Here is a 14,226-nt window from a genome sequence, read left to right as displayed (position 1 = left end):
AATTTATTTTTGGAAATAACAATAAAGAATTGGTGATATTAAATAGAATTCAATTGTATAGGAACAAATAATTAGTTTTTACTATTTTATAACTTCTTAAGTTACAATTTAAAAAATATAAATTAGATCTAGGTTTCATAAGATGTAATCTAAAAATCGTTGCAATCATTTGATAGAATTCTATATAATAGAGATTTGTTTGTCATTGTCTACATTTTGTCTAAATCTATCATGCTAAAATTTACAAACATATTAGTGGAGATTACATGATTGCTAGGTCAAGTTCATACAAGTCAACCCCTATTCCAATTTGCTTGAAAGTTATAAGCAAATGATCAAAAGATAAGATGCACAAAATAGGCAAATAGAATATGTGACTGTAATGCAATGAATTGCTTTAAAGGTTCAAATTCCATTGTGCCTTTGTGTAAACACTTAACATTTTGTTATATATAAATTACACAAATTTATTACTTAAAATGCAAAAGTATAACACCAAGGTATGTAAGCAAGTACCAAGTATACTCATAATGGTTATTAATAAAGAATAGGAATCTAAACAATTCAACTTAAAAATTACAAATTTTGGGATCAATAAGAATGCATTAAGGATTGATTGCTGATAGAAAGTTTTGGTTTTAGGAAATAAACAAATTGTGTGGAGATAATTATAAATATAGGCTAATAAATGACATGTAGATCATGAATACAAGGGAATGTGTGTAAATATGGATGGGTTCAAGGAACTCAAGATTAAGTGTAGATAGAAAGTGCTACTTTTAAGACAATAAATAAATGTATAGAAATGGTTGCAAATGCAAGCCAATAAATGGTGTACAAATAAGAAAGAAATAGAAATGTGTGTGTAAATATGGATGAGTTCAAGGTACTCAAGATTGATCAAGGATAGAAAATGTCAGTTTCAAGGTAATAAACAAATGTGTGGAGAGGATGTAAATGTAGTTAAATGAATGATATACAAATGTGTGGAGAGGGTATAGATTTAGTTAAATAAATGATATACAAATGATGAATATACAGAATGTGTGTCTAAATATAGACAATATAATGTTCTTCATGAAAGGAAATAGGTTTAAATGAATGTGAAATGGGTAGGGGTAAGCATCTTGTAATGAGTCAAACCTCTGTAAAACTATATCAATTATTGATATGTAATTGTATTAACACATTTCATTGAAATGGGCCCAAACCTAAATGAGAATTGGCTTGGGTATGTAATTTTTTTGTTCTAATTTGCCCTCATTTTGAGATGCATGCATGTGGACTGAAATGGGAATGTATTTCAAATTATGTAAAAAAATGTAACAAACATGAAATGAAAATGTTCAAATATTTCAAAAGGATATTTCATCAATTCAAATTAATGGGTTGAATGAGTGCAACATCGTCAATAACAAAATAAAATTCTTAAGTGACAATCAAAATGGTAAAAAATAGAGTTATGTAACAACACAATAAAATCAAATGACTTGTCTTAAAATTGCAAATAATATAATAATAGAAGTTGTAGTAAATTAAATAAATTTTATAAAATAATAATTGATTTTAAAATTATTTCCAATTAATTTGGCAAAAAAATGATATTTGTAAAATGTAATAGATTTTAATTTAGGCAAAAAAAAGTAGGTATCATTCTATACAACCTAATTTAAAGAAATAAATATTGTTTAGAAAACCTTTTTAATAATTAAAAAAGATGTGATTGTATGTAACACATACTTCTTTTTTTTAATAAATATAGATAGTATAGATATCTTTATTACTTGAGTTTAACATGACTATCCCCTACACTTTAAAAAGATCATATTAATATTTTATTTCTTACAACAAAAAATTACATCGCTTTTGTGAAATTAGAAAATCCTTAATAGTGACTATTGCAATATAATAATTTTCTTGTTAGAATTGACTTCTCAATCACTTATAAAACTCTTAAATGTCATGGTAATATTCTAAACACTCCTACTTTGATAGAATAAACTCCTTTAATAGTCTACATGGTCACACTATTAACAAATGTGTTGACCAGAAACCTTAGATCTTTCAAGGATTCTCCCTATCATACAACTTCAAACCTATTCATTTATTTCCCTTATTTTCTTTTTTTTTTATGGTGATGACATAAGGGAATTTAGGAGTCCACAAATGTAAAATAGTGATGTCAAGTGCTATATATGAGGCAGCCATAGTCATTCTTCATTGGGTACTGACTTCCTGTTCTACATAATATAAGTGATCTAATTGGGCTTCGGCTTGGGGAACTCATCGTTAGTGGTATTTTGAATTCCAAAGAGTTATTATCCTACAAATTATGACTCAATTTAGCTTATAATTGCACCCATATCCACACATTCATTTAGTGCCTTGAAACTAGCAATTTTTGTCTTTGGTTAATCTTGAGTGCCACTGAATTGACCCTATTTTTCAATTTTAAAATTGTAAACTCATATTCTTATATGAAAATTGTTATGACCTCACTCAGTATATGTTTGTACAATTTAGTGTTATCTTTAATTTTTTTAAGAATATTTATGTTTACTATTAATTAGCAAATGAAATGATAAAAAAAGCTTAAACAAAACAATATTTGAATTTACAACTTAAAAGGAACCTATTACATCATAATTATAATATGAAATTTGTATATTTTCTCTTGCTATCTTTAGCTACTTTGATAGAGGTTTACCTAAAAAAGATTAAGCCACCCTAATACATGTGATGAAAAAAGCCACACCTACATCCACCCTATATATATATGCATATAACAAGTGATAATTTGACTAAAAAAGTAATAACCACCCATTTTATTGGAATATTATTTAGTAATTCCTCCCACTTGCATAGTTCTATGCTTTTAGTTTTTCAGCTTTATTTGGGATGATTATGCATAAAAGTTGTTTTAGTTTTTTGCTTTATTTCTAATAAAACAAGTTTTCCAAGTTCTAGATGTATCTAAGACCTCTATATAATGAGGCAGTTGTAATTCATTCTGCATTAGTTAGTCTGATCCTTGATTTGTTGATCAAGAAGCTAATGTAATCTCTTAAATCAATAGAATAGTTTATTTGTGTTACAATTTTATATTTCTTTCATTTGGTATCAGTTCAGGTTTGCGAAAGTTATCTGATTCAAGAAAGATTGTGGGAAGTTGAAAATTCTAAAGAATCAATCAGAGCACTAAAGGAATTACTAAATCTAGTAATAGGTGAAGACAAAATAAGCAATCCACAAGAAGCCGCAAGAGGAGATCGGAGAAGATCATAAACCATTTTTGTGATATTTTTCCATTAGAAAGTCACCCATGTTCAAAGGGTAAGCTTTATTGAAGCCAACAACTTTCAATGTAAAAGCCACCTTCTCAATAAGGTGAAGTCAACCCTCGAAAGAGGAGATTACAATCTGGCATAAACTGTAAGTTTAAAATTGCCTCCAAAAAGGTGAAGCCTTTTGTTTCTAAGATTGTTGAAGGAGACAAAGAAAACTATCACAAATCATTAAAAATATTGATTTGTATGAAGAAGATCATGGATCTTGTAAATGTTTAAGAATTAGTCAAAGCTACCAACATGAAGTTGTGTGAAGAAGCCCAATCATGGTCTTTGAAGAGGCCATAGTGTTTTTTGTGGAGAGAAGCCTTCTATGATAGGAGAAAAGATCACAAGTTTAGTGAAAGCTAGAGAAATTATTTTAAGCCACTAATACGCAATCATGTGAGGAAGCCAAATCCAAGTCTTAGAAAAGCCTTCAAGGAGTTAAAAGTCAAGAATTTGCAGTCTAAATAGAGATTGCCGCATGATGGATCGTGATAGGAGTTGAGCCCGTTGAAGCCGGATGAAGATTCAATTCTCCTTTCTGTTAAATCCATTAGTGGTTGAAATTAAGGGGGAGATTATTGGAATATTATTTAGTAATTCCTCCCACTTGCATAGTTTTATGCTTTTAGTTTTTCAGCTTTATTTGGGATGATTATGCATAAAAGTTGTTTTAGTTTTTTGCTTTATTTCTAATAATACAAGTTTTCCAAGTTCAAGATGTATCTAAGACCTCTATATAATGAGGCAGTTGTAATTCATTCTCCATCAGTTAGTCTGATCCTTAGTCTGATCCTGTTGATCAAGAAGCTAATGTAATCTCTTGAATCAATAGAATAGTTTATTTGTGTTACAATTTTATATTTCTTTCACATTTATCAAAGAAAATGGAATGTGTCACCTACTTGAAAAATGCAAACAACTCTGAAACAGGGAAAAGAAAAGAAAATTGCAAGGACGAGCGGGCACCACTCATGGAGCACCTTTGCAGCGTCATCTTCGCATTGTAACATGCACAGCTGAAACAGTGAAGCACAACATTTTACGGTACTAAAATCGTGAACACTCTGCCGGATCGGAGTTGTGGTTAGAATTGTCCTCCCTCGAAAGTCTGGCCGAACTGCCACGAGTTGGGAACCACTCTCCGGGAAATGACGCTCCTCCCATCGCTGGTTGTGACTCTGAAAGACAACGTCTGCCCCATCATGTTCAAATGGCTCTGCCAATTTTGGCCCCAATTCCGCTTCAGACTTTCCCAGCCGGAATTACCAGAGATTTGTGGGTCCTTGGCCTTCACGGAAACGGCCACCACGTCTCCGACTCCTTCAACATTGGTGACCAGCACCATCTGGTAATACTGCGACCCCAATATGGTAAACCTCATTCCTCCCTTCTTCACGCATTCCAACCGCCTGTACAGCACGGGTACAACGCCGCCCTTGTATAACGCAATCTGCTCGAACGCAGGGACGGCCAAATCGAAGTGTGCGAGAGGTGGGTTGCACCACCCGCCCGCATCGTTGGCCTGGGCAAAGTTGGGCGGGCAAAAATTGGTGGCGGTGACGGTGACGGTTTTCCCTGGCAGACACCACTGCGGATCCTCCTCCGCCTTGCATTGCAATTCGTAACATCCTCCGCAGCTCAGCCCATCATTGAACAGTGCGGTGCTCAGCGCAGCCGTGTATATGCCGTACCCTTGCGCGGGCAGGTTGCCATACCCACACGCACCTCCTCTACATTCAACACAAACCGGATTTAAAATTTTTAAAAGGAATTGAGCTGAATTTTAATCGTATTTCATTTGCGTGTAATGTTCATATACCCATAGTTCCAGACTCATCGTAGCCTCCATAGAAAGTGGCGTGAGCATCTTGCCACTGCTGCTTCGCGTGGAAATGACTGTGGCCATCTCGTGCACCAGCTGGGAAAAGCATACAGCAAAATGTTGATGCCAGTGTTGCGAAAACGACTGTACATCCCAATACAGATGCCATTCTTTTTTCTCGTCGAGTATAAAGTCGTCCTCAGATTATCTTGATACTTGGTCTCTCGAAAGTAGCTGTTTGTACATGCAGTGGAGGAAAGGTTCCTATATAGTGTATCATATTGAGCTCGGCAATTCTTTAATTGGCTGCACACTACCGAAGATTTTAACAGAAAAACAATAAAAGGAAACTCTTTGTCATGAAGGGATGTTTTAGCTCCGCTGTTGACGGCCCACCTTCCGGAGGTCACAATACAAGTTTAAATAAATCCTGGTGTTTCTGTTGGAGATGTTTACCAGTCTGATGATCTGGTCTTCTGATTTCGACAGTGTCTTCAATGTCTAGTATGTCGATCAGAATGTCTACATGATATCTCTGCCAGGTATCTAAAATCGATAACAGTTCTCAGAAAACGACAAATCCACTGAGTAAGCGGGAATGGTTCTTTTTATTCATCGTTATAATCTTACCTACGACTTGTTCCACTTATTCATCGTTATAATCTTACCTACGACTTGTTCCACCTTTTGCATGACACAAAATACAAGTATCAGAAAATCTCTAGGATAATTAAATAAACAAATAAAAATATGTAACTTATATTGTATTTAAAGGTAATCGGAAAATTAAAAATGTTAGTTTTAACAAAGTAAACATATTGCATGATTCTTTTTATTCATCGTTATAATCTTCCTTATGACTTGTTCCACCTTTTGCATGACACAAAATACAAGTGTCAGAAAATCTCTAGGATAATTAAATAAACAAATAAAAATATGTAACTTATATTGTATTCAAAGATAATCGGAAAATTAAAAATGTTAGTTTTAACAAAGCAAACATACTGCATGAGGATAATTTAGTTTGGGAATAATAGAAAAGAATTGATGATATTAAATAGGATTCTATTGTTTAGGTGTAGGTAATTAAGGTAATAAGTTACAATTTCAAAAAAAAAAAAAAAGAAAAAAAATTAAGTTCCTCGGGATACAACCTAAAGATTGTGGCATTCATTTGATAGAAACTATTTGTCTATGTCTGCATTATGTCTAAATTTATCAAACTGAAATTTACAAACATATTATTAGAGATTACTTGATTGCTAAGTCAAGTTTATACTAGTCAACCCCCTCTTTGAATTGGCTTGAAAGTTATAAGAAAATGATCAAAATGTAGCATGCGCAAAATATGTAAATAGTCATGATTGTGATGCAATGAGCTCCTTGTAACATCCAAATTCCAATGTCTGATTGTGTAGACACTTAATATTTCATTATATATTAATTACACAAATGAATTCCTTTAAATAAAAACTCATAGCACCAAGTTGTGTAAATAAGTACCAAGTATGCTCATAATGGCTATTAGAAAGGAATAGGAATCTAAAATTAAAAATTGTAAAATTTGAGATCAATCAAAAGGCACCTAGGATTGATTGATGGTAGAAAGTATTGGTTTTAGGAAACAAATAAATTTGTGGAGATGACTATAAATATAGGCTAATAAATGTTCTACATATGATGAATATATGGGAATGTGTAGAAATATGGATGGGCTCAAGGAACACATGATTAATTGAGTATAAAAAGTGCTCGTTTTAAGACAATAAATAAATGTATGTAAATGATTGTAAATATAAGCTAATAAATGGTGTGCAAATGAGGAATATGTGGAAATGTGTGTGTAAATATGGATGGGCTCAAGGTACTCAGGATTGATCAAGGATACAAAGTGTTAGTTCCAAGGAAATAAACAAATGTGTGGAGATGGATGCAAATGTAGTTTAATAAATGATGTGCAAATGGTGAATGTATGGAATGTGTGTCTAAAGATGGGAGGATAAGGTTCAATGCAACAAAATAATTTTAAATGAATGTAAAATGGATAGGGGTAAGCCTTATGTAATGAGATAAACCTATATAAGACTATTTAATTGTATTCACATTTCAAATGATGAATATATGGAATGTGTGTCTAAAGATGGGAGGATAAGGTTGAATGCAACAAAGTAATTTAAAATGAATAGAGGTAAGCCTTATGTAATGAGCTAAACCTATATAAGACTATTTAATTGTATTAGCACATTTCATTGAAATTGACCAAACCTAAATGAGAATTGGCATGGCTATGCAAATTTTTCCATTTCATTTTTGCCTCATTTTGAGATGCATGTTCAAATTATATGAAAAGTGTCAATGAACATTAAATACAAATGTTCAAATATTTCAAAGGATGTGTGGATATTTTATTTTAGTGAATACAATATCATCATCAATAAAAGTAAATTCTAAAGTTGCAATCAAAATACTAAAAATTAAAGTTATGTAACAACACAAAAAAAACGAATGACTTATCCATAAAATTAAAAATAAGAAATGAATTAAATTTAAAAATTAAATAAATTTAATAAAATACTAATTTATTTTCAAATAATTTCTAATTGTTTTGTTATTTTTTTCATTGGTTCCATGGGTTATTTAGTCTTTCTCAATAACTAGATATGTTATCTATTTTTACATGAATGCATAACAAGGGCATAGGGCATTCTAGCACACTAGTCTAATGAGGGTATGAAGCATAGACATGAATGCCTACAAATACTCAGGCACGAATTCCAGTAACAACATCAACATTGAGGCTCAAACTTGCAAGAAAGTTGGATCAATGAAGGCACATGCCTATGATCACTATTGGTCTAATTATTTATTCATATAGGATATAATTATACCTTACTTAAGTTGACTTAGGTAAATGCATAACATTGCAGTTTGCATATGAGACACTTAGGGATGTGCATACAATGGGAGTGTGTATGTAGGAGAAGTTCCATCTTTTATGGTGTGATATTGTTGTTACTTTATCATATCCACTTATTGTGGGATGATAATTCCACCTTCGATGGTTGATCTGGCACCTCATGTGAAATATTTTATTATTTCTCCTACCTGCCCTTGCATCTCATTGAGCCACATGTCATCTTTGTGTGCTCTCCTGTCTCTTAGCCTCACCTTTATAAGCAAGCTCATCTACATTGTATGTAATTTAATGATCCAATTGATCAGTATTTTGCATCTTGATTAGAATACTATTTATTCTCATGAAATATTTTATCTCTCTTGTTAGTGTGTTATCTTTTGGTTTCCTTGATCTTGGTTGGTTCAAGCATAATCTCACATTGTATCAAAGCGGTTGGAGCACCATTGCATAACCTTTGGAGAGATTTTATTATGTTTTTTGAAGGAGGTCAAGAGGTAGATCTAAGGAGAAACATCTTATAGAGGCGTCCTAGACCAGATCCGACCTCACCATTGCATCCGAGTGGTTGTTTTCATAAATTTTAAATATAAATTCGACCTATTTTGGAGAAAATCAATTTGAGGGTTTAGAGGAAAATTTTTGCCCAATTTGGACGGTACGGTATGATTTTACAAATAGAAATATTTAAAAAAAAATTGTTTTGATTTTCTGCGAATTTTATTAAATTTCTCTAATTTTAATCACAGTTTTAAAGATTTTATTGTAAAAGTTATCGAAAACAAAAATTTATTGTTTTGGGGGGGTTTGATTACCCCATCCCTGTACCAGTCCTCTTTTCTTTGTATTGTCTCTAGAGTATATGGGAACCACCCACTGTACTTTTCTAGCACAGTCGAAGCTTCTCTAACTGTTTTGTGCACTCTCGTTGACAACCAGCGACTATTTCCTCCGTCGCAGCTACCTCGATGGCTCCCTACACTACCACTCTGCACATCACCTACCGATAGTCGTTCCCACGTCCTCTACAAGCTAGGCCACCACTGCCAGGCCTACTCACTACTATACCTCCCACTCCACCGCCCTTCACGTCGCCCAACAATCTTCCCCCATCGGTGGTTTCTTCTCCTTCGCCACCATCTAATGGCACTTCTGTTCAAGTGTCCTCCACTGGACTATTTTTGGCAACCACCACACACAGGTCCCTTGGGAAAGCTGCCACATGGCATCTTCTTATTTGCAGACTGAGACAAGTCATCAAACACCTTATCCGCCACTTGGTGATGTTTTATTTGCTACCCTGTGCCAGTTTAATGTCTTGTAGCCCTGCCACTTCAGTAGATCGTATGCCCAGTCAAAGGGCCACATCAGCTACACAGTCAGCAAGCCTTGTCATCTTGTCATATAGCCACACAGATTTTGTACTGACACATGGCATTTTCTGGTTGGTCCATACTGCATAGTCATCGCACCACGTAGGCAGTTTGTACTGCCATGTCATCACCACGTCAGTAGCCTGGTCAGATTTCTGTACTGCCAAAATCAATTCCGTATGGCACGTGGCACTTCATTATTGGTCCATGTCATCATTTTTTGTACGATACAGACAACTATGTAGGGGGTGTGATGGTTTAGTGATGGTCATCAATTTTAACCTTCCAGAATGACGATATCATCATTTTTTGAAAATTTTTGATACCCTCTTTGTTGAACAATTTTGATTTTTAGCCCAACTTTGAAGGCCCATATCTTGCTCATTTTGAGGCCTTTTTTAGTGCAATTTTTTTTTCTTTTGGTTATTTTTTTGTATACTTTCACATGGTAGTGTTATTTTCTGGTTTTGGTGGATAGATTGTTCTGAATATTCAGTTTTTGGTGGTTGTACCTATCCAGTCCTCATTTATGCAACTTTTGAGACTCCGTTCAAGTTCATACGAAGTCCTTTCAAGATGCCATCTTTTTTGAAACTGCATAATTTTTCATCTACTTTCATAATATGCTATCAGTTTGCAGTGATTTTGAGTGGAGTTGTACTTTTAGCATTTGGTCAATTTTGACCTATTTGGTACTTGTAATTGATTGGAGATCATTTATATTTTTATTAAGAGCCTAATTGTGGTAGTTGTAAAATAAAGTTAGAAGTCAACTTTTGTATTGATTTCAACTGGCCTATTATACACGCACTAATTATAAAGTGCCCAAATCATCATTTATTTTATTTTTTTTGGGGCGGGGTTTCTTGATTGAGTGAATTTGGGGGAGGGTCTCTCTTGTGCTCTTGTATTTTGATCTTGTGCTCTTTTGTTTCATCATTGGTTCACCCAAGTTTTCTTTATTCATTGCGCAAAACTATGCTTCTTTGAAAATTGATGCTTGGAGTAAGTTAATGGAAAAAGGTTTAATACAATATGTTGATGGAACAATAACATCACCTACAGATCCTAAGGTTAATCCTAATGCTCAAGTTGATTTTTTTTTTCAAAACTTTATGGCTATTGGTACTTTAAGAAAATATTTTTTAAAAGATCTTATCTTTCATATTGAAAAATGCACAATAGTCAAAGAGGCTTGGGAGAAATTTGCCTCTTTGTATGGAAAAGTTGATAAGGTTAAGGGGTACATGCTTGATAGTGAAGTCTCTAGCCTTGATCCCAAGAATTTTGATTTCATTGAGGATTATGTAACCAACACTAATGAGCTTAGAGATTTTTTTTTGGATTGTGGTATAAACAAGGATGATGATCAATTGGTTTTCAATGTGGTGCACAAGTGTCCATCAGAATATGCAGCCTTTGTCTCTAGCAAACCATACTCAAAGATTGACAAGAAATACATAATTGGCACCATCTTTTTCTACATTAATAGAATTGTTGATTCTTGAGAAAGATAAGTTGAGGCAAATGAGGATTTTTCAAATCTTCAAATTCCATGGCTTTGGTGGCTAATCAAGGGTATCAAGGAAAGGGCTCCAACAAAGAAGTAGAAGCACTCTAAGCCAAAGCCACAACAAGAGAAAACACAACCACCCTCTCTACAACAAAGTGATTCTACATCCTCATCCTCATCTAAGGGGAAATCATCTGAGGAGAATTATTTTTGTGTATATTGCAAGAAGTCAGGACATGAAGAACACTATTGTTACAAGAAGGATATTGATGAGTTGAAGCATATTCTTGAGAAGAACAAAATCAATTTACCTTCTAGAATGTCTACTTCAGCTTCTCCTTCATCCTCCAAAGAAAAGGAAATCGATAAGGGAAAGAATCACACTTCTTGGACACATAAAGGACAAGATTTTTGTGCTACTACAAATCATGGTTCAGGGAGATGTCTTCTAGATCCAAGGGCTTCTCATCACATGGAATATTTGTATTCTATGTTCTCTTCATTTGAGCATTACCACATACCACCGATTTTGATGGTCAATCATACTTACATGAATATTATTGGGAAAGGATCTATTGCCATTGTGGATAACATCTTCAATCATGTGTTGTGTGTACCTCATTTGACACACAATCTTCTTTCCATCAATCAAATCACTAGTGGGGTAACGTGGATAACTTTGAAGTTCACACTTGATTCAATTATCATTAGAGAATTGGAGAGTAGAGATATCCTTGCAACTAGGGTGGTGGATCATGCATCTCGGTTGTACTCTTTTTCATATTTTGGTCCTTTTGATGATGTTGATTATTCACATGATGATCACACTTGTTTTGATTCTGATATCGAGGAGAATTTTGGTTACTTGAACTTTGGTATTCTAACCTGTGAACCCATTCTTGAGCCTTGCATTTCATCTCCTCCTCTTGATATCACATCCCCTATTACACTTAATGATGTAGATGATGCAACAATTTTTCCTTCTTGTGATTCAGTGCAGTGGAATATATCTTGTCTTCCAACTTCAGTTTCTTGGGATGACTACTTGACAGACATTACTACATTGCAGATTTGGGAGACATCATTGATGACATTTATCTCCTCTTTGATAAAGATGATCCTTCTTTGATTTTTGCGAGGGAAAACTCTGACCCTCTTGTTCATTCTCTACATGATCATTCTTTCGAGGTTGACATGATAGTGGATTCTTATGTACAACACTTGGAGGAGGTCTCTTTATCCTTAGAGGAGACATGCGAGTCTTTGGAACTTGTTCCACATTCATCTCCACTAGATCTTGGAGAGCCTTTTTCAGCAGTGTGGATTGGTACACCTGATTTGGAGGGGGAAACTCTCAATGTCGACATGGGGATACCTGAGAAGATTTCAAAGACTTCATATGTCTTGAGCTTTTTTCCTACATCTTCCCTTCATGATTGGGGAGACTTCTAGATACACCTTTGGTTTTGTTTCTTCCTAAGGGGAGGAATGTTGTTCGACGTTCATGGAGTAGTTTCTTCATTCAGCTTAGAGCTTCTACCATTGGTATAAATTTCTTATTGAGGGGGGCTACTTGATCTCTCCTCTTCTCTCTTATGGGGGGGCAACTTTTTCCTCACATGGGGTTTTGTCCTTCACATACCTCTTTGAGAGTTATCTTGTATATATTCATCTCTCTCCGTTTTTTTGGGCGGGGGGGGGGGGGGTGAGGGGGAGATTTTTTCCCACGTTGTTTTCTCCCATCATGGCCTAGTGAGATATTTCTTTGCATTGGTTTGATTGCATCTCATTTGTACATGGGTACCCAACATGGCCTAGTAGCTAGGACCCATCTTGCATTGTTAGCTTAAGTGCATTCCCTTAAATTGCACTTAAGGGGGGTGTTGGTGTAATTATTTATGAAAATATAGGATATAATTACACCTTACTTAAGTTGACAGGTAAATGCATAACATTATAGTTTGCATATGAGACACTTAGGGATGTGCATACATTGGGAGTGTGTATGTAGTAGAATTTCCACCTTTTATGGTGTGATATTGTTGTTACTTTATCATATCCACTTGTTGTGGGATGATAATTCCACCTTTAGTGGGTGATCCACCTCATGTGGAATATTTAATTATTTCTACTACCCACCCTTGCATCTCATTGAGCCACGTGTCATCTTTGTGTGCTCTTTTGTCTCTTAGCCTCACCTTTATAAGCAGGCTCATCTACATTATATGTAATTTAACACTAATACATTTGGACTAGATTTTCGACTGAGGTTTCCGACGGAGAAGGTATATTGTGGCCAAATTTCTTTTTTTTTTGAAAAAATACCCACATTCGTCGTAATTCCGATGAAAATTACCCATTTGGTTTTGATGAAGGAGGCATTAGCAATGAGAATTTTCCTTTTTTCAAAAAAGTGCTTGAGTTCGTCGTAATTCTGACGACAACGGCCATTACAAAATTAAAAAAGAGGTGGGGAATTCATTTGTGAATTGCAATCCCGCATAGGCATCCATGGCGACTTCAACCCCCAAGAACATCAAACCTGCATCGAAGGCAATCCCATGCAGGAGGTAGATTCAAATTGCCCTAGTTTTTAATTTTATGTTGCAAAAAATATACATGTGGTGGTTAATTGTCCTAGTTTAATCTCGTAAAACTATAGAACTATGATTGAGGAGTGAGTGTTCAATTTTGTATCAGCAATCCCTTCCTCCTGTATATGCGCATGTTGATTGTTCACATGAGATCACATCTCTTTGTGGCATCATATCAAACAATTCATGAGCCTTGTCCATGTTTCCACATTTTGCATTCATGTCAAGCAGGGCATTTGCAAGTACAACACCTAACAAAATTCCTCTATCCATTATGCTTTGATGGATGTCCATACCCTATTCCAAAGCTCCCATTTTTGCACAGGCAGGGAGGATGTTGGAAAAGGTTGTGGAATTTGGCTTTATGCCTTCCAATTTCATTTTCTTGAAAGTGTCTAAAGCCTTTTTGACAAATCCATTTTGTGCATATCCAACAATCATTGCAGTCCATGAGACAACATTTCTTTCAGGCATTCTATCAAACAGTTCGCATGCCTTGTCTATGCTTCCACATTTTGCATACATGACTACCAAGGTAGTTACAACTACAACATCTAACAAAATTTCTCTATCCTTTATGCTTCGATGAATGTCCATACCCTGTTCCAAATCTCCCATTTTGGTACAGGCGGGGAGGATAGTAGCAATGGTCATGGAATTTGGCTTTACACCTAT

At 34.7% G+C, this 14,226-nt stretch overlaps 1 protein-coding gene across 1 annotated transcript; it reads right to left on the bottom strand.

The window, feature by feature from the left end:
• Nucleotides 1-4,419: 4,419 nt before the first annotated feature.
• Nucleotides 4,420-11,854, bottom strand: LOC131057367 (expansin-A2-like). Its single transcript, XM_057991516.2, has 5 exons — nucleotides 11,843-11,854; nucleotides 11,214-11,302; nucleotides 5,402-5,463; nucleotides 5,155-5,301; nucleotides 4,420-5,063 (listed from the first exon to the last, which is right to left on the bottom strand). The coding sequence occupies exons 1-5, from the start codon at nucleotides 11,852-11,854 to the stop codon at nucleotides 4,420-4,422; spliced, it is 954 nt and encodes a 317-aa protein (XP_057847499.2).
• Nucleotides 11,855-14,226: the final 2,372 nt, after the last annotated feature.

Source organism: Cryptomeria japonica, chromosome 7, assembly GCF_030272615.1.
Source record: "Cryptomeria japonica chromosome 7, Sugi_1.0, whole genome shotgun sequence".
Taxonomy (NCBI): Eukaryota; Viridiplantae; Streptophyta; class Pinopsida; order Cupressales; family Cupressaceae; genus Cryptomeria; species Cryptomeria japonica.
Note: the sequence above shows the minus strand (reverse complement) of the source record. Positions and strands in the feature narration are given on the sequence as shown.

Excerpts from the sequence above, each read along its gene's own strand:
- LOC131057367 (XM_057991516.2), bottom strand. Across the intron at positions 5,302-5,401 it reads GAACCTTTCCTCCACTGCAT|TCGTTTTCGCAACACTGGCA; the intron begins GTACAAACAGCT and ends TGGGATGTACAG. Across the intron at positions 5,064-5,154 it reads CGATGAGTCTGGAACTATGG|GAGGTGCGTGTGGGTATGGC; the intron begins GTATATGAACAT and ends TTGAATGTAGAG.